The sequence below is a fragment of the Lacerta agilis genome, chromosome 12, assembly GCF_009819535.1.
Source record: "Lacerta agilis isolate rLacAgi1 chromosome 12, rLacAgi1.pri, whole genome shotgun sequence".
NCBI classification, from domain to species: Eukaryota; Metazoa; Chordata; class Lepidosauria; order Squamata; family Lacertidae; genus Lacerta; species Lacerta agilis.
Genome location: NC_046323.1, coordinates 33,940,444 through 33,963,231, shown reverse-complemented (window position 1 = coordinate 33,963,231; position 22,788 = coordinate 33,940,444). Strand labels below are relative to the sequence as shown.

The following is a 22,788-nucleotide window of genomic DNA, read 5'->3' as shown; positions in this document are numbered from 1 at the left end:
ATAAATAAGAGCTGTTTTGGAAATCGCTGTGTCGTCTGTTGTGTCCACCCACAACTCAACAGTATAAGTGGTGTGAGTGGGTTGTGTATGTATGCTTTGGCCCTGACACCTTTAGACACTGATTGTTGTTCTAGAAACCTAGACCTTGAGCAAACATGGCCCTCAGGTGAAAATATTTCCTCACCTATGAGGTTTAAGACTGTGCTGCATCTCTGTAAAAGACCCACATAGAATGCATTGCAGGTTATCAATATGTTTCAGGTTATCAGTTTCAGGTTATCAATATGTAGGATACATCGACTATTCCTTATTCCATATTCTGGAAAGAAGGCATAAGAGTTAATAAAATATGTGTGTCTGTGGATGATCATATTTTCCTATGGGCCTGGAAGTGCATTGGGAGCCTTGTTAACTGTTCTGTGTGGTACTATTAAGAATAACCAATTCAGGTTGCAATCCTGTACACACGATTTGTTTTAATTCAGGGGGTTTACTTCTGAGTAAAGTATAGTTATTGTTGTATAAGCCCACACAAGCCCATATAATGTTTAGTAGCCTTTTTTAAAGACAAGTACTGTACTAAATAGGCCTATTTGGATAGGAAACTACATATACAAAATTAGGTACTGAATCAGCTGAGCTGCACATATTGAATTCCTTAAAAAAAAATATTCTGATGATTGGCTTCCCTGGAAGAGTGGAGGAGGGCTAGATGCACCCCATACTCTTCCTATAAAACCAGACAAGTGGGATTTTAGCTTTATGCATGGACACTGTGCTGATTTAGGGCAAAAATATTGTGCAGTAACTTGGTTGCCAGAGGATATCAACGACATGGTTCTAAGTTTTTCAAGTCAAGTCATCTTTAATTTATTATTATTTTTATTTCATAAAATGTATACACCTCTTGATTTTTTTTAAAAAAACCACAAGTAGTTTACAAAATGGTAAAACAAGAAATCAAGGCGAAATTACAATCATACTTAAAACATACAAAAGTTAAAATACTAAAACAGATTAAAATTACCTTAATTTGAATTTATTCTATTTAGAATACGTTTTATTTCCTAAATAAGAATTATGCATTCAGAGCATGCCACACAATGAATGTGGTGATAGAAAGGACCTCTGCATATGCATATTGTTACTTCTTGAAAGGAATTAATAATGCAATCCTACCCCTGTCAATCAGAAGTAATTCCTATTGAGCTCAATGAGACTTACTCCCACATCACAGCCTATCTCCCTCTTTATCTTCCACAAGCACTTCTGAATCATTGTGAAGAATGATCTCACTGTCACGATAGAGGGAGTTACCAAAGCTGCCAGTGGTTCGTTGTTTTCTACTTCTTCTTTTGTAGAAAATATAGAGTGCAGTACCCATGCCAATGAGGATGAGATAACTGGTAGGGCTACCTTTGCAACTCTGCCATGGGCTGATGCAGGAATATCTTCTTGTTCTGTGAATGGGGGAAAGATGTATATTACACACACACACACACACACACACACACACACAGAGCCCCCCTTGTATGAAAAGGAGGGATAACTGGGTGGTGTTTGCAGCTCATAAGCATAGTGTGCCAGAACTTACAAACCAATGAAATGGCCACATGACTGGAGGACATGGAGAGGGATACAGAAGCAGAAGAGATGTGGAGTCAGAAACATATTGTCCCTTCTAAAGAAAAGGGCTTTGGCAGCCTGTGAAGGAATCCAGCCCAAGGATGTTAGTTGTTCAAATGCAATGTTCCATCTGAAACAATGGAATATTCCATTACGCGGAATCTCTCACACAACCCCCCAATTCTCCTGCTTCATATTGCAGTTCTGTACCAGAAAGGAGAGTTAGAGAGCTATCATGTCCTCCACCCTTTCCCAGAGATTTTTCTCTTCAGCTTTGAACCAGAAGTTCTTTCTCAGAATGTTTGGTGCAAGGCTCCGGATAGCAAGAAGCTTATAATTTTCCTGAGTTTCTTTTCACTAAACAGCCTTACCTGTACTTTTCGTAGGTGCTTTAGTTGTCTCTTCAATAACTGTAAAACAAAAGATATGCTTATGTTCTCAGCTTGGTAAGAAAGGCAAATAAAGAGCCAACAAGGATAAACTTCTAGTAGCACAATCTAGTCAGAGAGCAATTAGAGCAGAATGCCCTAAGACACAACTTTAGACAAGTGACTCAAGTGTTCAGCTGCATCAGAATGATTGTGAAATTCAGCTGAATAGCCATTTAAGACTTACTTTTGTGCCTTTTACATATAAATCCCTTAGAGTATCCGCAGTGCTCCCTGGACCACTTTCCATTATGGCTGTTCATGAGAATGCAGTTTCTTACTCGCTATTACTGAAAACAGCTTGAGGATCGGGTGTGGACTCTCATCTTTCCAGTTGACAAAACTAGTGCCAGTGTTATCTTGCCATATCCATTCTCCTAATTATAAAAGTAAAAAAAAAAAAAAGGTAGAAAGAAAGACTATCGAGAAAAAGAGTAGTGCCGCTGCACGATCCTGGCTTTGCATGAAGTCAGACTGGGATAAGAGCGAGAGGAAGGAAAGTGGCTGTTTACAACAGCAGTGTTTTGAGTAAATCAGGAATGGGGAGAGGTTGGGGGGGGGGAAGAGAAAGGAAAATGGCAGTTGTAAACCATTTGTTGTTGTTGTTGTTCAGTCGTTCAGTCGTGTCTGACTCTTCGTGACCCCATGGACCAGAGCACGCCAGACACACCTATCCTTCACTGCCTCTCGCAGTTTGGCCAAACTCATGTTAGTAGCTTCGAGAACACTGTCCAACCATCTCATCCTCTGTAGTCCCTTCTCCTTGTGCCCTCCCTCCATCTTTCCAACATCAGGGTCTTTTCCAGGGAGTCTTCCCTTCTCATGAGGTGGCCCGAAGTACTGGGCCTCAACTTCAGGATCTGCCCTTCCAGTGATCACTCAGGGCTGATTTCTTTAAGAATGGATAGGTTTGATTTCTTGCAGTCCATGGGACTCTTTCAAAATTCAAAAGCATCAATTCCAGAAGTAAAAACCAGCCCACCCTGGTTTGATCGGTTTTTTCAAATGACTTGCCTAAGATCCAGTACAAAGTGGCGCCTTTCAGAAATTCCCAGTAATGTTGGGAAAATCTGGATGTATGGCAGCCCTACGGTAGCAGAGGTTTGAGTGAAGCATGGATGGACAGAACTGGCTGGGCAATGGTGTTTTAAAACAACAGCAAGGTTGTGTAAAACAGGGGTGGGGGGGGGGGAGGAACAGAGAGGAAACGGCAGGTTTATACCAAGGCCAAGGTTTCAGTAAAGTGGATAAGGGGGGAAGCTAGGGAGGAAGATGGGGGAAGATCTAGGGCAGTGTTTCCCATACCTGGGACTTCAGCTGTTATTGAACTACTATTCCCATCATCCCTGACCACTGGTCCTGCTAGCTAGCTAGGGATGGTGGGAGTTGTAGTCCCAAAACAGCTCAAGACCGAGGGGAAATGGCTGGGGTGTGTGTGGGTGTGTGGGTGTTGATGAGTGGAGAAAGCATGGGCACAGCTCCATGTATTATAAATAAAGATTGAATGTTAAACCATTACCATCTATGTTTCTGAACAATCCTATCCAATAGTCAGCATGTTGGGATTGCTGAGTATGCTCCATCAGAAAGTTCAATTCAGCTGAATCTTCTATAGAAATCAAGGTGCTACCTAGGAAACATCATACAAGTAAAGTAAACTCATTTGAAAATTGCACTCCTGTTTTAAATTTTATTTATTCATTTTAATTTATTTAAAATATTCCCATTTTAATATTGCATTTTTAAAAAATATAATTGTAACCCACCCTGGGACCTTATGGTGATGTGGTAGATAACAAATCATCATATATGTATGATGGTAGATACACACCCACACACACACACCACACACGTATGTATGTATGTATGTATGTATGCATTTATGTATGTATGTATGTATACTGGTAGAACTGACATGAGGTTTGCTGGGACTCTTGACAGCCCTGGCAAGTGGTCCTTGGCAACAATGAGGTTGTCAGGAGTGTTGATGAAAACTCCTGCCCCCAGGATGCAGGGATGGTGAGCTGGGCAGCAAAGTCCCTTTCTTAGTAAAGCCCTTTCCCCAGGCAGCAAGGACCCTGCTCACTTCATCACCCCTCTGCTTATCTCACACATCCCTGGCCAATCTCTCTTCCTCTCGCCTTACCTTCAGGCAGCCATGTGCAGTGCCAGCAGCAAAAAGTCAGCTTAACAAGAAAGGACTGCTGCTGCCACACACCATTTTTGTTCCCCCATAGTGCTTCTCTGGCCCCAATGGAGCAACCTTCTGTCTGGGCTCAGAGGTACTGTGGAGGAAATAAAATGGCGAGCCACAGCACGTGGTGTTTCTGGCTACACTGACAACCCTGCATGCTTCAGGTGAGGACAGGTGGAGGGGAGCTGTCCTTCACCTGTCCTTGGATCATCAGCCAATGCCCGAGTGTGTTGATCCCTGATGCCAGGCCTGCACATCAGGTTTTCTAAATATTCTTTTAATAATAAATCTTTCTGTTGTTGGATTCAGACAGTAAGAAAGAAGCTGTTGCTTGCAGTGAGATCTCACGGGAGCCTCCCAGAGCCAGCATGAGAATTCTCCGCCTTGCATAAGGGGCAAGGCACTCTCGGTGTGATGGCTCTGGACAGGTAGGGATGGTTGTGTGGGTGGTGGTTCCAGGGTTGTTCTGGCTTTACATGTAGTCCCTAGAAACTAACCCCCATACAAGTCATCTGTACCTCCAATGAGTTCAGAGAGATATGCCAGGTTTATTCCCTTCCTGATTTATCATCACAGCAATCCTGGGAGATAAGTTAAACTGAAAAGTGGGGATTGGCCCAAGAGCCATAGCTGATAGGGGAATTTCCTGAAAAAAAGGGAAGGTTGACAACTATGCCAAGAGCACTCAGTAAGCTTTGTGAGTGAGCAGGAATTTGAACCTCTGTCTCTCTGGTCAAAGTCCAAGGCTGAAAGTCCATACCCACTTATTTAGCTATAGGCCCCATTGACATACTTCTGGATAGACATGCTAAGATATGTATAGGACTGCACTGCAAGACTAACCAGTGTACAATACTGGCTTTGGACATTAACTAGGAATCTCCTAGCATGGAAAAATCATGTTGTGATTTGAATCAAAATGACACCCACCTAACTGAGTACATTTGAAGGCTGCATCTGGCCATCCATTTGAAGGCTGGTTGATTTGATAGCAATGAGCCCGAAAAGGAATCCAAGATCTCTGGTCCTGTTTTGAGTCAGGGCATTTCCCTGGGACTTGTGGAGCCTCAGTTGGCATCTTACCTATTATGAAACACATGTTTTTTTTTTGAACAGGTATCTTAGAAACCTTTAAGTACTAGAATATGCATAAGATTTGACCAAATCCAAAATCTTGAGGTGCACATGAGTATCTTGGAGGAATCCTGGAAATGTAGAAGATGAAATGGGAGGTGAAACTCTGCAAATCTGCACGTGTCAAAGAACTCCCCCTAAAATAATAGGTTTATAGTTTCTGAGTACTCCTGGGTGCTTACTCACAGTGATGTCAAATGGGGCTTACTCCTAGGTAAATGTGTATAGAATTGCTGTCTTAAAACACATGCCTGAGTCTATTCAGTTGCTAAACATGGTTACTGTATTTTCCGGCATATAAGACGACTGGGCGTATAAGACGGCCCACAACTTTTCCAGTTAAAATACAGAGTTTGAGATATACTCGACCACAGATTCTCCACCCGGCGTATAAGACGACCCCTGACTTTTGAGAAGATTTTCCTGGATTAAAAAGTAGTCTTATACGCCAGAATATACAGTACCTAAGGCTGGATTGTTTACTGCAACCTCTATTCTATTTTTGTTTGCCTATTTATTATAGCCTGATGGTTTGAAAAGTAACATTTTGTTCATTCCCTATGAAAGAGGCAGAAATGTCAATCATACATTCTCTGCTCTGTGCTCAGATGGACACTTTAGTGGAATTAGAGTGCAATGCCCCACAGGTGCATTCCTTTGCTTACCGTGGTAGTGCTCACAGAAAGAGAAGTATGTTTCATTGCAAGTTCCGGTTTTCCAGTGACCATCAATGTCTAAATAGACACAGGCTATTTTCTGCTTTGGCTCCCCGGGGGCCCAGTTAGTATACACCAGTCTCCAGTTGCTTATCCACTATATTGCTCACCAGTCTGAAATCCAAATGCACAGTGGAAATAACACATGCTGGCCTAGAGAAAGGTTTTAAGTTCATTTTCCATAGCATGAACTCCACAACATTTACTTTTCTTTCCCTTTCATTTTATTTAAACACACATTTCATCCTTCAGTTTAGGGGATGAAGTCTGGGTAGTTGTACTATTTATGACGTCTGAAGTCATGTATATGAAACAATTCTGAGCTGTCAAAGGCAGGGGCAAAACTAGGCTTTGTTTCACCCCCAGACAAGGATCCAGGTTGGCACCCCCGCACATGAGTCAAGACTAAAAACTACTAAAGATCTTGCTGCCTGGGGGTGTGCTGCTGCTGCTGCACTGGGTGCAGAAGCCCCTTTACAGACTGGAAATTGTTATATTTTGTGTACAGATAAAATATAGCCACTGGAAATAGCTCATAGGTAACCCACAGACAATATCCAAAGCTTTTGCGATGCTTACCAAGGATATTGCTAATAAAGTCAGGTAATAAATGCTATGTCTTTTCTATGTCCTTCTGAACACAAGCTCTTGATGTGGATATGTAGTACAGTATTATGTTCATGTATATCGTATGTATTTACCATGTTGCTATTTAGGCCAATCCATGCAGGCTCTCCATATTTTAACACCCACAGCCATAGGAATGATTCAGTGTAGGGATCCAAAATGCTGGCAAGATCTGACTGTTCAGATTTACATTTTTTCCTGGCCTCTTCCCATGTCATTTTGGGGGTGATGAGAGAGTAACTTCTGTTCCCAAAAGGGGCATAACCAGAGGCTGGAATTGTTGTTTCAGAGTGTGATAATGCAGGATCTATAGGCAAGTAATCAAGAGAAAAGAGAGAGATCAGTTTAGACTACACTACACACACTTGACACTAAATTTCTGAATACTATTCTTCTCTACAAAATATAAAATCAAATAATCCTTCCAGTAGCACCTTAGAGACCAACTAATTTTGTTCTTGGTATGAGCTTTCGTGTGCATGCACACTTCTTCAGATACACTGAAACAGAAGTCACCAAACCCTTATATATAGTGAGAGAGTGGGGAGGGGTATTACTCAGAAGGGTGTCATCCATTCCCACCTCCCTTCTGAGTAATACTCCTCCTCACTCTCTCACTATATATAAGGGTCTGGTGACTTCTGTTTCAGTGTATCTGAAGAAGTGTGCATGCACACGAAAGCTCATACCAAGAACAAACTTAGTTGGTCTCTAAGGTGCTACTGGAAGGATTTTTTGATTTTATATTTGTTTTGACTATGGCAGACCAACACGGCTACCTACCTGTAACTATTATTCTCTAAACATTTTAAATCTTGAAAATCAACATTTTAAATGCCAGCTATAACACTTGGTCATGTTTTCTTCAAGAGCATATAGGATGAGGCGCAGAATACATTTAATTTACAATCACAAAAGCAGCAAACAAAATACCTAAAATGTAGTCAACATGACCATTAACAACACACCTCCATCTCTTCCAGAGAGGTCAAGAATCTATTCTGTAATTAGCTTCCTATCCGCTATCATTCTCAGATGACGAAACCTCAGTTCAGTCATTAAAGCTGGCAGAATGATAAGCCACAGAAAACTGGAGTTAGACTCTATAATGCAATCTGCATTAAACACTGTTTTCTGTTCCTTCTCTTCTAAAAAAGCATACCAGTATTTCTTTGGCAGATGTAGCTTTTCTTAGCAGAACATGGCCCATCTCTCCAATATCCTGCCAGCTTCTCAGGCTCCTTCATCATAAAAACGCAGTCTTCCTAAGAAATAAGAGTATAACAAAAGGACAAGTAACACAGTAGCTATTTATACAATGTAGGGGCCAATCCGGTTGTGTTTGAAACTTTCATTTTATACTCTTGACCCGAAACTCCCTAGAACTCAGTTCTGGCTCCTCTCAGGTGGGTGCCTTTGCCATTATAAGAGAACAAGGGAAGTGTTCATGGTGAGTTCCGGCACCTCTTTTTCTAGAAAAACAGCACTGCTCTTGACAAATACCAGACTCCACAATCACCCAGTCAGAGATAGTGGCAAGAATAAACCCAGACTTCAAGTGCAGTGTGCACCTGTCAGCGCAAGGCTTCCTATCTCTGGATCCTATTCAGGAGTAGGAATCAGTAGCTGATATGTGTTCTAGATCAGGGATTAGCTGGTGCTTCCTGGAAGTAGGGTAGGATAGCAGACCAGTTATAAAACTGGTTAGGTGTTGCCTAACTGTTACTTTACAAACGAGCTGCTTAGCTTGAGACAGCTGGCTCTAAAAATAAACAAAGGAGACACCAGACAGAGATTGAATGGGGAATTGGTACAGAAATGGGGTGCTAACACTGAAGGTTTTCCGAACATGTAGTTTCACTGTGGGAATGGAATATAGAAGATATTTCTTGTTTCTGGGGTAAATCGGGTCTCCACTAAAGTGGGCAGGTGTTGTGGTGCGACCTGACCCAGTGTTGTGGGTGGGTAATCCTGGAACAGCCACAACCACTGATAGGTGGGTCCCATGTTGTTTGGGCGCAATCTGACCAATGGGGTGACATAAAAAAGGAGCAACGCGGGACCTGTATAACCCTTGCGAGGCTTACGAGCTTCCTCTTTGGGGCTATCACATTGGAACAACCGCCCACATCTCCCTATATTTAGGGCTTGTGCTTGACCTTGCTATGCCTTTGTGTGTCGCCTGCTTTTGGGGCAGGGGCACGGTAGGAATTTTCCCCACTTGGCTGATTGGCTGGTGCCATTTGGGTTTCGCTTGCCGTGTAGCAAATCATCACAACTTGTAAGGTTGCGAATAGGCTCTGGTTCAGGTGATAGGCGTGGCACGTGATGTGGCCACACCTATGCAATGAAGGGTATTCCGGTAAAGGAATCCAGGGACTCACTGGTTTGGCATACCCCAAAAGGGGTTCGGCCCGTGCCCGAGTCCAGGGGACACCAGGGCGGCTGTTTGGTGCTCCCTCCATCAGCTGTCCTTGGTGTTTATCCTTTGGCTGTCCTATGAACATGGCTCTGGGACAGCGCTGCCTGCATGGGTGCAGGGAGATAGTCGAACCAGAACCTATGCAACCATTCACTTGTTTGTAATCAATAAAGTTGTGGCCTAAATTTCTGCCAAAAGCCAAACCAAATATCTGACTCCTGTGTGGATTTATTTGGGGAAAGGTAAAAGGTCTAAACACTCAAAAAAAGATGAAAGCCTTCACAGGCAGGACTTACACCATAAGCTGGAAAACCTTTGGCCCAGTTTGTGTAGTGGACTCCACTTCCATCTGTCCATACAAACATGCGCTCAATATTAACATCGTTCAGTCCAATCCAAGGATCAGTTGCAGCACTTTTTAAGTGCACTGTGAGGAATGCTAAATAAAAACAATGACACGTTTTATCAAAAAGGATTTAGCAAATGTATACCCTTCACCTATAAGTGTTTGATATAGTGCATCAAAATGTGATCGAGTTGTAGTTTGGGTTCATGTTGTATTATCATCATCATTAAAACACATTTGATTAATGCAAGAATTGCCAGTGTGCTGGCCTTCAGATGCTGTTGAACTAAATCTTCCACCATTCCTGACCACTGGCTATGCTGCCTGGGGCTTAATGGAGTTACAGTCTCACAAAGTGTGGTGGAACTCACATTGGCTACCCTGTTTTCATAATAACAAAAAGGGCCACTGAATCCAGCACACCACATTCTGTACCTGGATAAAGCATTAATAGATCACCCTTACAATAAACACCCTTTGCTTTTTCCCAGCTTAAGAAGGGTTTAGATCTGAACCGAGAAGATGTTTGGTGAAGTGAGGTTTCGCCTTTACAAAATTTAGAATCATCACCCATTTTCCTTTCTTTCTTTTTTACAATATAATTTTATCGAATTTCCCAATTTTTACAAATTAACTTCAAATTAAATACATTGTTTATATTGACCCCATCTCCACAGTATTTTTATTCAAACTCTTTTCTACTGCATTCTACATCAAATTCTCATATATTACCAAAATACCTCTGATACTATTACTTTATCATTTTTCTTTCGCTGTTCCTGTCTCAAATCCTGCCCTCGATTTAATTTCTTTTGTAATGCTTTTCCAAATAGTCCCTCCATTTTCTTTTCAAAATGATGGACAACAGACTATTTCCCTTGGACTGACAATATACATATTAATTAAGACTCATTATCTTATCAATATAAGCATTGTTGCTTGCCGAAATGGTGATGTAGAAATCATGCTTTGGAAGAAAATAAAATTGGAGTGGGTAGCTCTCAACAGGTAAAAAGTTTTACTACCCCAGCTATTGAGCTTACCTATTAAGTCTCTTTTAACTGCTATTAAAATAGCAGCCAGTCTTTCTCAAGTTCCTCAAGTATTATCCAACTGCAGCCACCAAATGCATTATACAGAATAACTACGGGGTCATTTTATTCTTCTTGCACTTGTCTTGTGGGAATCTTTGCAGAGTAGATTCTTCCTATGCTGCTTGAGGAATCATAAAATCATAGAATTGCAGAGTTGGAAGGGACCACTAGGATCATCTAGTCCAACTTCCTGCAATGCAGGAATCTTTTGCCCAACGTGAGGCTTTTGAACCCACAACCCTGAGATTAAGAATCCCATGATATACCTGAGGTCTATGGCCATGTGGAAGGAGCAGGTAATATGCACTGCTGCATCACTGCCCTGGTTTCCAGCTCCCCCATGTGGCCTGAAGTTTCTCAAGTCACCTGAGTAGTAAGGAGCCACAAAGGAGCTGTTTCTAACACTTCCTTTGGCACAAACGTAACTTGAGTCGAGGCTCTTGGACTTTTAACATGTCAAGTCTATATGAACAATCTGTTTTAAAAAGAACTGACCGCACCTTGTGTAGCTTTGTTCGGTATAGTTGCCAGATTCCCTCCTAGATTCTTGCAAGTGGTTCGTGCATAGGACCAGTTTTTCCTCTCTTCATTAAGACCAAACAGCTGGAAGCACTGTGGGGGGGGAAATAACAACTCTCCAAAATTCCATACATGATGTAATGGTTAATGAAAGTAGCAATCATGAAGCGGTACTGAGCAAACAGACAGGGATAATTTAGCTTGGCTTTAAAGAGCAGTCCTACTCCATAAGGGACCCCTGACCATTAGGTCCAGTCGTGTCTGACTCTGGGGTTGCGGCGCTCATCTCGCTTTACTGGCCGAGGGAGCCGGTGTATAGCTTCCGGGTCATGTGGCCAGCATGACTAAACCGCTTCTGGCAGAGCCAGAGCTGTGCATGGAAACGCTGTTCACCTTCCCGCCAGAGCAGTACCTATTTATCCACTTGCACTTTGTGCTTCAAACTGCTATGTTGGCAGGAGCAGGGACCGAGCAATGGGAACTCACCCCGTTACAGGGATTCAAATCGCTGACCTTCTGATCAACAAGCCCTAGGCTCTGTGGTTTAACCCACAGCACCACCTGCGTCTCTGTCGTACCCCATAGGATTTGTTGGTTGGAAGGGGATTAGGGTGGGGTGGAGAGTGGATGTGCTGGCCCCAAGGGTTTGTCCATGAAGCGAGGTCCAAGTCCAGTCCTGGGTCTAGGGGTCCAAAGGAGGTCAATCCGGCGGGAGCAAGGCAGGGAGCAGGTCAAGGTCCAAGGCAGGTTCAGGCACAAGGTTGCAGGTTGAGCACACGCTTGCAACTAAGTTGCTCACGCAACTTGGGCTGGGTCTGGCTGGCTTTTATCTGGCCCTATGCTTAGGGCGGTCCCGATCCTCCGGAGACTCGCTCTCCTCCGGGCCTGGAGGCGAGCACTCCTCCTGCAGACACTTAACTCCCTTCGCCTCTTGCCCTGAGCCTCTGTAGCTCAGGAGAGGCTGGTGGGTTACTGGACCCAGGGGATGCCTCAGCTTCCTCTGAAGAGGCTGGGAGTGGAGCACCTGCAGGCAATGGGTCCTCCCTCCCATCAGGAGCCAGAGCAGACTCTGCTGATGCCTGCACCTGGGGATCCAGCAGGTGGGGATCCTTCAGGCTCAAGCCCTGGCCCCGGCTCAGCTGGTTCTGGAGGCGGGGAATCCTGTGCAGGCTGGGATCCCTCAGGTTCAGCATCAGAGTCTGACTCCCAGGCCATCACACCATCCCCCCTCCCAGGCCTCCCCCTCAACCGAGGGGCCGGACCAGGCTTGCTGGGGTAAGCTGCATGGAAATCACGGAGGCAGGCAGGTGCGTGGACGTTTCCCGCTGGTTCCCATGAACGATCCTCAGGCCCATACCCCTTCCAGTCGATGAGGTATTGGAGCTTCCCCCTGCGGTATCGTGAGTCGAGAATGCGCTCCACCTCGTACTCAGGCTCCCCTCAACCAAAAACTGGCTGCGGTCGTGGATTGTCCGGGTGGAACTCGTCGGGCGGGGCGACTGGACTAAGTAGGGACCGGTGGAATACTGGGTGAACCTTGAGCGATGGAGGTAACTGGAGGCGAAACGCCACCGGCGACACTGCGCAGTGATGGTGAATGGGCCGGCAAACCGTGCATCCAGCTTTCGTGAGGGCCGAGAAGGATGCAGGTGACGGGTAGAGAGCCACACCCGATCACCAACATGGAGTTCTGGCCCCTCCTGACGATGTCGGTCAGCCTGGGCCTTGTATGCGTCCTTGGCCTGGCGCAGTTGCTCCATCAATAATTGTTGCTGGGACTGAAGCTCCTGAAGCCAGTCTGTCACTGCGGGGACTGCGGAAGCTGGCAGCACGTCCGGGAACAAACGTGGATGGTAGCCGTAGGAGGCCTGGAACGGGGTCTGCTGGGTGGAGGCGTTCACTGCATTGTTGTAGGCGAACTCCGCCAATGGCAAGTGATCGACCCAGTCATCCTGCTGAAAGCTGCAGTAACACCGGAGGTACTGCTCCAGCACCGCATTTGCCCTTTCCGTCTGGCCATCGGTCTGCGGGGTGGTGGCCGAAGATAGACAGAACCTCCGTCCCAAGGGTCTGGTGCAGGGCTCGCCAGAAGTGGGATGTGAACTGGACGCCGCGGTCAGAAACCACACGCTCGGGCAGGCCATGCAGGCGGAAGATGTGCTGCAAGTACAGCTGAGCCGTTTCCTTAGCTGTGGGTATGGACGGGCAGGGGGCACAGTGCACCATCTTAGTGAAATGGTCCGTGAAAACCAGGAGGCAGGTACAGTGACGAGATGGGGGCAAGTCCACCACAAAGTCCAGCGAGACCGTGTGCCAGGGACGCGGTGGGACTGGTAATGGCTGGAGCAGACCGGGGGTCGCCCGGTAGGACCCTTGGCCCGCCGGCAGACGTCGCAACCAGCAACATAGCGTGCCACATCAGCCTTCCGGCGGGGCCACCAGAACTCCCGGCTTACCAGATGGGTGGTCCGGTACCGCCCAAAGTGCCCTGCTGCTGGGGCATCGTGGGACATCTGGAGAACCTCAGCCCGCAATGGTCCTGGTGGGATGTATAGACGACCCTGGTGCAGCAGTAGGCCCTGGTGCAGGGCCAGCCCCGGATATCGAGAGCATGACCCGTCAGACAGTTCCGGAGCCGTTCCTGTGCCCAAGCATCGACCCGTTGCTGTTCTCGCACCCGAGCCTGCAGCGGCTTGGCCTCCTGAGTGGCCAGGAATGCGGCTGGTGGTAAGATAGTCGTCGGTACTGCCTGCTGTACAGTGTCTGCGACGTCCTCAGGTTTCCGGGACAGGGCATCCGCTTTCCGGTTTTGGGAGCTTGGGATGGTAGCGGATCCGAACTGGAACCGGTGAGAAAAACAGCGCCCACCGGATCTGCCTTTGGTTCAACCTTGCGGGTGGTCTGGAGGTACTCCAGATTCCGGTGGTCCGTTCTCACTTCCACCGGGTGTCGGCCCCCTCCAGATGATGGCGCCAGACCTCAAAGGCCACCTTGATGGCCAGTAGTTCCCGCTCCCACACGGTATAGTTACGCTCCGCCGGAAGGAGCTGCCGGGAGTAGTAAGCGCAGGGTAACAGTGGCGCATCGGGTCCGTGTTGCTGAGACAGGATGGCACCGAGAGCCGTACTGGAGGCATCAGTCTCCACCACGAAGGGACGAGAGGGATCAGGGTGCTGTAAAATCGGCGCCCTCTGGAAACAGGCTTTTCAACCCCTGAATGCCACTTCAGCCTCCTCATCCAGGAGAAGGGCGTCTTGGGGCGCAGCAGTCGGGTTATGGGGTGGTGCGATGAGCATAATCTGCATGAAGGTCCGGTAATAGTTGGCGAACCCTAGGAACCGCTGTAAGTCCTTGCGGTTCCGGGGCGCTGCCCACTCTCGAACCGCAGCCACCTTCCCAGGGTCATCTGCACCCCGTCAGGGGAGAGTCGGTGTCCAAGGAAGTCCACTGACCGCTGGGGGAACTCGCACTTGCTGAGCTTGGCGTACAGGCGGTGCTCCCGCAAGCGCTGCAACACGGACCGAACATGACTCTCGTGACGGGCTGGGTCACGGGAATAAATCAGAATATCACTAGGTACACCACCACGTATTTGTCTAGCAAGTCCTGGAACCACGTGGTTGATGTACCGTTGAAACACGGCGGGCGCGTTGCATAATCCGAACGGCATAACCAGGTATTCAAACTGCCCATACCGGGTCCCGAATGCAGTCTTCCACTCGTCCCCAGCACGGATCCGAATCAAGTTGTAGGCCCCTCGGAGGTCCAGTTTGGTGAACATCTGCGCCCCCTGCACCCGCTCCAGCAATTCTGCAATAAGGGGCAAGGGGTACGGTCTGGGATGGTGATCTTATTCAGGGCCCGGTAGGTCATGGCAGAGCGAAGCTCCCCACACTTCTTCTTAACGAAGAGTACAGGAGCGGCAAGTGGGTGAGGTAGAGGGTCTAATGAACCCACGTTCCAGGTTCTTGCGAAGGAAGTCCTGCAAGGCTTCACGCTCTGGCTCCGAAAGAGAATATAGGCGGCTCACAGGCAGGGGCGCCCCAGGCTGTAGGTCTATGCCGCAGTCGAACGACCGATGAGGCGGCAGCTTGTCTGCTCCTGTTCCTCGAACACGTCTAAATAGTCCTGGTACACGGCAGGGAGCGTTGACACAGCCTGCCCCATGGGGGCAGCTGCTACTAACTCGGACTGAGCACGGGAACCCGGGTCTGGGAAGCGTACAGTCCGATTGACCCAGTCGATCTGAACATTGTGTGACTCCAGCCAGTCCATCTCAAGCACCAGGGGAAACCGGGGCATGGTGGCAATGTCCAGGGTTCGCACCTCCCGGTGTTGCTGGTAGCACAGGACCAAGGGCTGGGTCTCCCGAGTAACAGCGCCCCGAGCGTAGGAGCCGTCCGTCAATTGCCTCCACCTGTACTGGTTCCGGCTTGTTCTGAAGCGGCACCTGATGCTGAGTGGCGAAGGCAGAGTCCATATAGGAGCGGGGTTGCCCCGAATCCACCAGAGCGTGGGTGAGAATCCAGGGCCCACCGGGGGGGTATAGACGCACCGGTATCATGAGGTGTTGCAATTCCACTGGTGAGGGCCCATCATGCGATGCTTGGGTCCCCAGGTAGCCTGGGCCATCAGCTACTGGGGTTGGCAGTTTTCCCTGCGCTGGCGTTTCTCAGGGCAGGTTCGGCGTAGTGTCCACTCCCACCGCAGTAGAGACACAGGTTCCCCTCCCGACGCCGAGTCTTTTCCGAGGGGGAGAGGCGAGGCCGCGCTGCCCCGAGCTGCATCGGCTCCTCCAATGACTCAGCTCTGGCCACGGAACTGCAGGGAAGCACCGGCGCCGGGAGCCCGGAGTGCCCGGCGGCCCGGGCCTGGCGACGGTCCTCCAACCGATCGTCTATCTGCAGACTCCGTTGGATGAGGGCATCCAGTGTGGCAGGGCGATCCAACGTGGCCAGCTTGATCCAGTATCTCGTCTGAAAGTCCCTCGAGATACTGTCCCGCAGGGCCAGAGTCGTTCCAGGTCAAGTCCTGCGCCAGCAGCCGAAATTCCGTGGCGTAGGTGGCCACTGTGGACTTGCCCTGTTTCAACCGCCGAATTGCCCCGATTGGCTTGACTCCCCTTCTGAGGGTTGGCGAACGTGGTTTCCAGATGATTGCAAAACCCCGTATAGTCTGTCAGCAAGGGGGAGTCTTGCCGGAGCAGCGGCCAACGCCCACTTGGCCGCCTGGTCCTTCAGCAAGCTGATCAGGAAGTGCACCTTGGTGCGGTCGTCAGGGAAATCCCGAGCTCGCCCCTGAATATACAGCTTGGCCTGGGCGAGAAACATGGGAAAGCTGGCTGGGGACCCCATCAAATTTCTCTGGCAGGGCCACTGGGTACTTGCCAGGAGCTGGGGCGGCGGCCCCAGAGCCGGTAGGGCATCCAAACGCTGCTGAAGCGCCGTAACCGCATTGCTTAGCTGCTGCACGGTGTGGGGTCAAGGCCTGGTTCTCCTGGGCCAATGCCACTAGCGCAGCCGCCTGGTCAGCCATGGCTACTAGTTCCTCCCGAACGCACCCCAGCGAAGGGGGAGTGCGGGTGTGGCGTGAGCAAACTGTGCTGGCCCCAAGGGTTTGTCCATGAGCGAGGTCCAAGTCCAGTCCTGGGTCTAGGGGTCCAAAGGAGGTCAATCCGGCGGGGAGCAAGGCAGGGAGCAGGTCAAGGTCCAAGGCAGGTTCAGGCACAAGGTTGCAGGTTGAGCACACGCTTGCAACTAAGTTGCTCACGCACTTGGGCTGGGTCTGGCTGGCTTTTATCTGGCCCTATGCTTAGGGCGGGTCCCGATCCTCCGGAGACTCGCCTCTCCTCCGGGCCTGGAGGCGAGCACTCCTCCTGCAGACACTTAACTCCCTTCGCCTCTCTGCCCTGAGCCTCTGTAGCTCAGGAGAGGCTGGTGGGTTACTGGACCCAGGGGATGCCTCAGCTTCCTCTGAAGAGGCTGGGAGTGGAGCACCTGCAGGCAATGGGTCCCTCCCTCCCATCAGGAGCCAGAGCAGACTCTGCTGATGCCTGCACCTGGGGATCCAGCACAGGTGGGGATCCTTCAGGCTCAAGCCCTGGCCCCGGCTCAGCTGGTTCTGGAGGCGGGGAATCCTGTGCAGGCTGGGATCCCTCAGGTTCAGCATCAGAGTCTGACTCCCAGGCCATCACAGTGGACCAGAGGAAGGGACTGGGGAGAACATCCACCCAGGTAGCTACAGTTGTTAATTTGAGCTTTTAAAGTATCCCCCTTTAATCAAAAATTTAAACTATTCAGATACAGATTTTTTTTTTGTATTTACTATTCTAATAGTCCTTTTTACTTCTTAGTGGGGAAGAAGGATGTGGCAACATAATGACAGGCTGCACCACCTGGTCTATGTGCACGTACATTTTAAGCTCTATACAGAATACCTGAATAAGACATGGAGGGCAACCTCTGCGTGTTCAGCAGCTCTGGGAAAAGTATTCACTGTATGCACTAATGGTATCCAACAAGGGCTAGTATGCCAAGCGATTTGTAATGACTAACTAGTTACCTTTTTATCAAAGAAAAGCCATCCTTCAGCACAGCCTCCAAGAGGTACAGGCAGCGTGGGAGCAACAGATGAACGGACAGAACTGTTATGTCTTTCACATACAAATCTGTCCTCAGCACCACAGTTGATATCATTCCATAAACCTAAACAGAGAAGTTATAAAATCACCCGCAAACTGAAAAGGGCAAGCAGTCCTTCAGGTGTACAGTCCAAATGAAGGCTTGAGAACAATAAAGAGCTGCGGCAGCAACTTATTCCATATTGGAAGAAATGGGACAATGTGTAGATGGAATGAGCCAACAGTTGTTCACATATAAACTGCTGAAAGTCCCAAAGTTATTCAAATAGCATCGAAACAGTGTAGTATTTCCCCAAATCTCTCTTGCCTTATAAAGTTGCTCATGTGATAAATATACAGTGTCCTTTAAAACTTTTATTACCATGTCATATTTTTTAAAAAAGGCAATTCAAGAACTGTAAAATAATGAATTTCCCCTCCCAATCAATGTATATGGATGGAATAGTCATTGCAACTATAGATTCAGGGTTTATCCACACTTGCCTTTCCTCCCTGCTTTCCAGGCACAGTCTCTCTCCTCTCTCTCTCTCTCTCTCTCTCTCTCTCTTTCTCTTTGCCTTTGGAGCTTTCTCCATGAAAACCCACCCTTTTAAATCTCAATCAGAGCAAACAGCAATCTGCAGAAAACCCAAATTGCCATTTGTTGCACTTCAGTTTTAAAAAGTGGGTATTTGCAGTGAAAGCTCTGGGACATGGAGCTTTAAAGAGAGGACCTGTACCTGGAATGAGGGGGGCAACAGGTAAGTCCAGATAAGCCTTCACTTTGTTGTACTTGTTCTGTATTAATTAATCCCTTGCCCCATCCTCAAGCACACACTTTCTCAAGATTTTTGCTTTAATGGTAGTATTCTATTCTACTTGCCTGTGCTGTAATACTATGACCACACAGTTTTCATCATCATTTTGCAAAGTTGGGTCATTAGGTGCCAGGCTGCATAGGTCACTGGAGTTCCATCCAACCAGCTAGAGAAAACGATACGACAGTATTGGACAGAACAATATACTGTAATTGTCCTTATTTACATTGTGTATTTCCACAAGGTCCAGAAACATTTCACTGTTGAACCTTGCAGGGCAGCATTAAGTTGGCAGCTTTAAGAATATCCAGCAAAATTACGGAAGTAATGTAATCAGAATGGCTAGGAAAACAATTCTAATCTTGAAAGACTGAGATGCTGTGAAAGAGGAGCAAATTGCCAGTTATTTTCTTTAATAATAATTTTGTACAACCATGCCAGGCAGCATTTGTGATTTCTGCCTGAGGCCTGGAAACATCTTCTTTAAGATAATGCATTAAGACTTTGCTTCAAGTTATGTAATAGATAGAATTATGAGCAGCTCAATTATGAGAGTTAACAAATTAGTCATGAGGCTATATAGTTTCTACTTGGCTTTAGCCCTGGCCCAGCCCTATCCTCAAAAATGAATTAGTAGTTGTAGTAGTGATGATGATGATGATGATGATGATGATGATGTGCCCAATGACTGACAGGTAGAGAAGTATGGGTTACAGTTACTGGGGCAGTTCATTTTAATTAGAAGAAATGAAATGCTTGTATTTTATAGGTGGAATATAACATTCATAGTTGAGAAATGATTGAATTGGTCTTGATTTACACACACAAAACTCATTTACAACTGCACCTCGATGCCCTGATTTTTTGGGGGATGGTGGCAGTAGTGAGTGGAGAACAGCAGGTGGTTCATGGAGGGGAAGAGGAGCGAGGTTGGGCATGCCTTCACATTGCTCCTTTGCTGGCCTGAATGGAAGAAAGGCCAGGTATGTCAGGTGTGGGGACAACCATCAGCCGGAAAGCACTCTCAGTCTCTTCCAGTGGCATCCCAAAGGGCCGTAGTTGGGAGATGGGGAATGTCATTGCTCCAACATTCAGAGCATGGCTGGGAGGAAAGCATAAGAGAGACATAACTGGAGACACACCACACCCAAGGTACATAAACAACTGCAGGAGTCCGTCAGATAGGAGGGTGGTACCCTCTTCCTCAGTGCATAAAAAGGTAGTTGGGCGGGGAGAGAGCACCGCCAGACCTAATACACCCTAGAGAGACAAGGAAGTGGTGACAGCCTAGTAAATTGTATTCTCCACAGTTTGGGGGTACATTGTGGGACTAGGAAGGTGTGGAACCCTAGGATCCAAGTCTTCCCCATGTTCATTTTCCAGCCATGCCAACATTGGGGCTTTCATGTTATTAGGCAGTGAGATTTTTTGAGGTGGCAAGGAGAAGGTAACTGACATTAAAGCTTCTCTCTCCATGGTCAGGGAGGGAAATCTGAAATTTCATGTAGCCTCCAGGACACCATTACAGGGAACAGGACTGTAGGACAACCTCTGTATTTGGAAGAGTCTTAAATTTCCTTTAGAGATCAACTGTGGAGGGGGAAAATATTATAGCTTAGATTAATTAATATTAGCCTAGTTACTTAGGAGAAACTTAGATTTACAATTTTGTTAAAAATCTGATTTCCACTTTTAATTTTTCTTCTTCACTTACCCGAACTTTCTATCGAGACCCAATATTAAACCAATGTGAATGTTCTTGTAACTTCCATAAAGCTTGTTCTACAACATACAAAGGAAAAATTGGAAGTAAATGAAACAATATAGTATTCAGATGCAAAGCAATGTAGGTTATTCCATAGTAAGTGCAGAATTCATAAATCAGGCAATACAGAAAGGCTTGTAATGATGAGCACAGCATCTGTGCTTTTTACAAACTTCATTAAAGGTTTCCATTTAAGATAAATTAAAACATGCCAGCTAAAATTAGACTAAGCATGGAAGGAAATTTTGCATTATGTTGTGATATACTAATGTAGGGCTTCACTGATTTAAGCTGGTTTATTAATTTTTTTTAGTTCTATGTAAGAATTACATAAGGGAACTAGGTAGCACTGTGTGTTAAAGCACAGAGTCTAGGGCTTGCTAATCAGAAGGTCGGCGGTTCGAATCCCTGCCACGGGGTGAGCTCCCGTTGCTCGGTCCCAGCTCCTGCCCACCTAGCAGTTCGAAAGCACATCAAAGTGCAAGTAGATAAATAGGGACCGCTCCAGTGGGAAGGTAAACAGCGTTTCCGTGCGCTGCTCTGGTTTGCCAGAAGCAGCTTTGTCATGCTGGCCACATGACCTGGAAGCTGTCTGCGGACAAACACCGGCTCCCTCGGCCTATAGAGCGAGATGAGCGCCGCAACCCCAGAGTCGGACACGACTGGACCTGATGGTCAGGGGTCCCTTTACCTTTACCTTTAAGAATTACAGTGCAACTCACACAATCAGCTTTCACGCCAGAATTCTACCCAGTGTTTCCCAGCTCACTCTTCCACTTAGTGAATTGCACTTTTTTTGTTTTTTAACTGAGGAGAGGGAGGGGGGAAATTAAACAATGAAAGTAAGAACCCTGAATGTCTGGAATCCTGATTACATGGTCACATTTTTCAGCACTCTTCTGTGCACATGAGTAAAGCATGAATCTGTGAAGATTAGTGGAGTGACTGGATCATACATTCTTTTTTAAACTTGGAAAGCCTCACTTACCTGTTAGTGCTGGATGCTACAGTGAAACTATATGGCCACAGAAAGTCAAAGTCCTTTAGGTTGCAATTTTCAACACACTTAAAGGTAAAGGGACCCCTGACCATTAGATCCAGTCGCGAATGACTCTGGGGTTCTGGCACTCATCTCGCTTTACTGGCCGAGGGAGCCGGTGTACAGCTTCTGGATCATGTGGCCAGCATGACTAAGCCGCCTCTGGCAAACCAGAGCAGCGCACGGAAACGCTGTTTACCTTCCCGCCAGAGCGGTACCTATTTATCTACTTGTACTTTGACATGCTTTTGAACTGCTAGGTTGGCAGGAGCTGGGACCAAAGAACGGGAGCTCACCCCGTTGTGGGGATTCAAACCAAAGACTACACTGCCACCCGCGTCCTGCTTTCTACACACTTACTTGGAAGTAAAACCCATTAGATTCAATGAGGCTTATGTCTCAGCAGACCCAGCTATATTTGATTAGGAAAGCATATGTTCCAATTATTTCTTACATATTTCCACAAAAACTTTTGTTCGCTTTCTCTGTCAATGACTGCAAGATCTCCGCCATGCTTCTTGCAGTATGCTCGAGCTCTTTCTGCAGATGCTGTTTCATTACTGAAATAGTACTCGTTGCCCTCATACAAGATCCAGCCATTTTCAATTCTTTTGAATGAATATTCTGTAACAGAAGAAGTATTCATTTCATTTAAAATATTTCATAACTATTCTGCATCAAAAGATTTCAGAGTGGTATTCAAACATGTGAATAGCTTTAAATCTCCCAGCCAGCAATTCTCCAGTGTTTCAGGAAGGAATGTTTCAATCCCTACCTGAAGATGCTGAGGACAGAACCTGATGCTGAGGACAGAACCTGCAAGCAAAGGATGTGCCCCACCAGTGAAGTACAGCCCTCCTCCAGTTGAATGTAGCCAATTTGAGGAGCGAGAAAACCAAAGCCAGAGAGTACCGTATCTATCATGGGATCCTCATGACAGAACTGTCAGTGGCCAAAGAGAATCACTGGGGCTGCCTCTTCCCATCTTTCCATTAGATTACTAGGCAAAGCAGAAACCGGGAAGCTGAGGCCAGGGAGCACACATATCATTGGCTCCTGACAGAAACCCCAATATAAGGTTACCAGATTTTTTTCAATGAATCCGGAGACACTTTTCAACTTCAATGGATTTTGTATGGGGACTGATTTCTAAATCCAGGGACTGTCCCCGGGGAACGGGGACGTCTGGTAACCTTACCCCAATAGCCTGAAAGACCTGTTAAGGCAGCTCCACCCCTGCTTTCCACTGTGCAGCTTAAGATAGACCCGTGTGAGCTGAGGAAAAGTGAAATCACCCAACATACCGAAATGATTGTTTGGCTCCGGTTTTAATGACACACCTGAAAAACCAAACACATATTAATTATATCATAGTGAATTTTATTGTATTATGTTATTTCATACAAACAGGAGTTTGTAAAAATGAAAGTGTTATTTGTAC

General features: G+C 46.9%; 1 protein-coding gene across 1 annotated transcript in view; it reads right to left on the bottom strand.

Annotated features, from left to right (window-relative positions):
* Positions 1–984: 984 nt before the first annotated feature.
* LOC117055729 (macrophage mannose receptor 1-like) overlaps positions 985–22,788 on the bottom strand; it is a 41,246-nt gene continuing 19,442 nt past the window's right edge. Inside the window, 19 exon segments of the mRNA XM_033165507.1 lie at positions 985–1,398; positions 1,401–1,460; positions 1,998–2,036; positions 2,242–2,327; positions 2,329–2,431; positions 3,574–3,684; positions 5,179–5,331; positions 6,048–6,195; positions 6,800–7,032; positions 7,888–7,990; positions 9,444–9,586; positions 11,088–11,199; positions 17,668–17,810; positions 18,609–18,621; positions 18,623–18,672; positions 18,675–18,709; positions 20,258–20,325; positions 21,802–21,971; positions 22,652–22,687. Coding sequence (XP_033021398.1) covers positions 1,232–1,398; positions 1,401–1,460; positions 1,998–2,036; positions 2,242–2,327; positions 2,329–2,431; positions 3,574–3,684; positions 5,179–5,331; positions 6,048–6,195; positions 6,800–7,032; positions 7,888–7,990; positions 9,444–9,586; positions 11,088–11,199; positions 17,668–17,810; positions 18,609–18,621; positions 18,623–18,672; positions 18,675–18,709; positions 20,258–20,325; positions 21,802–21,971; positions 22,652–22,687 — 1,973 coding nt within the window. The 3' untranslated portion in view covers positions 985–1,231.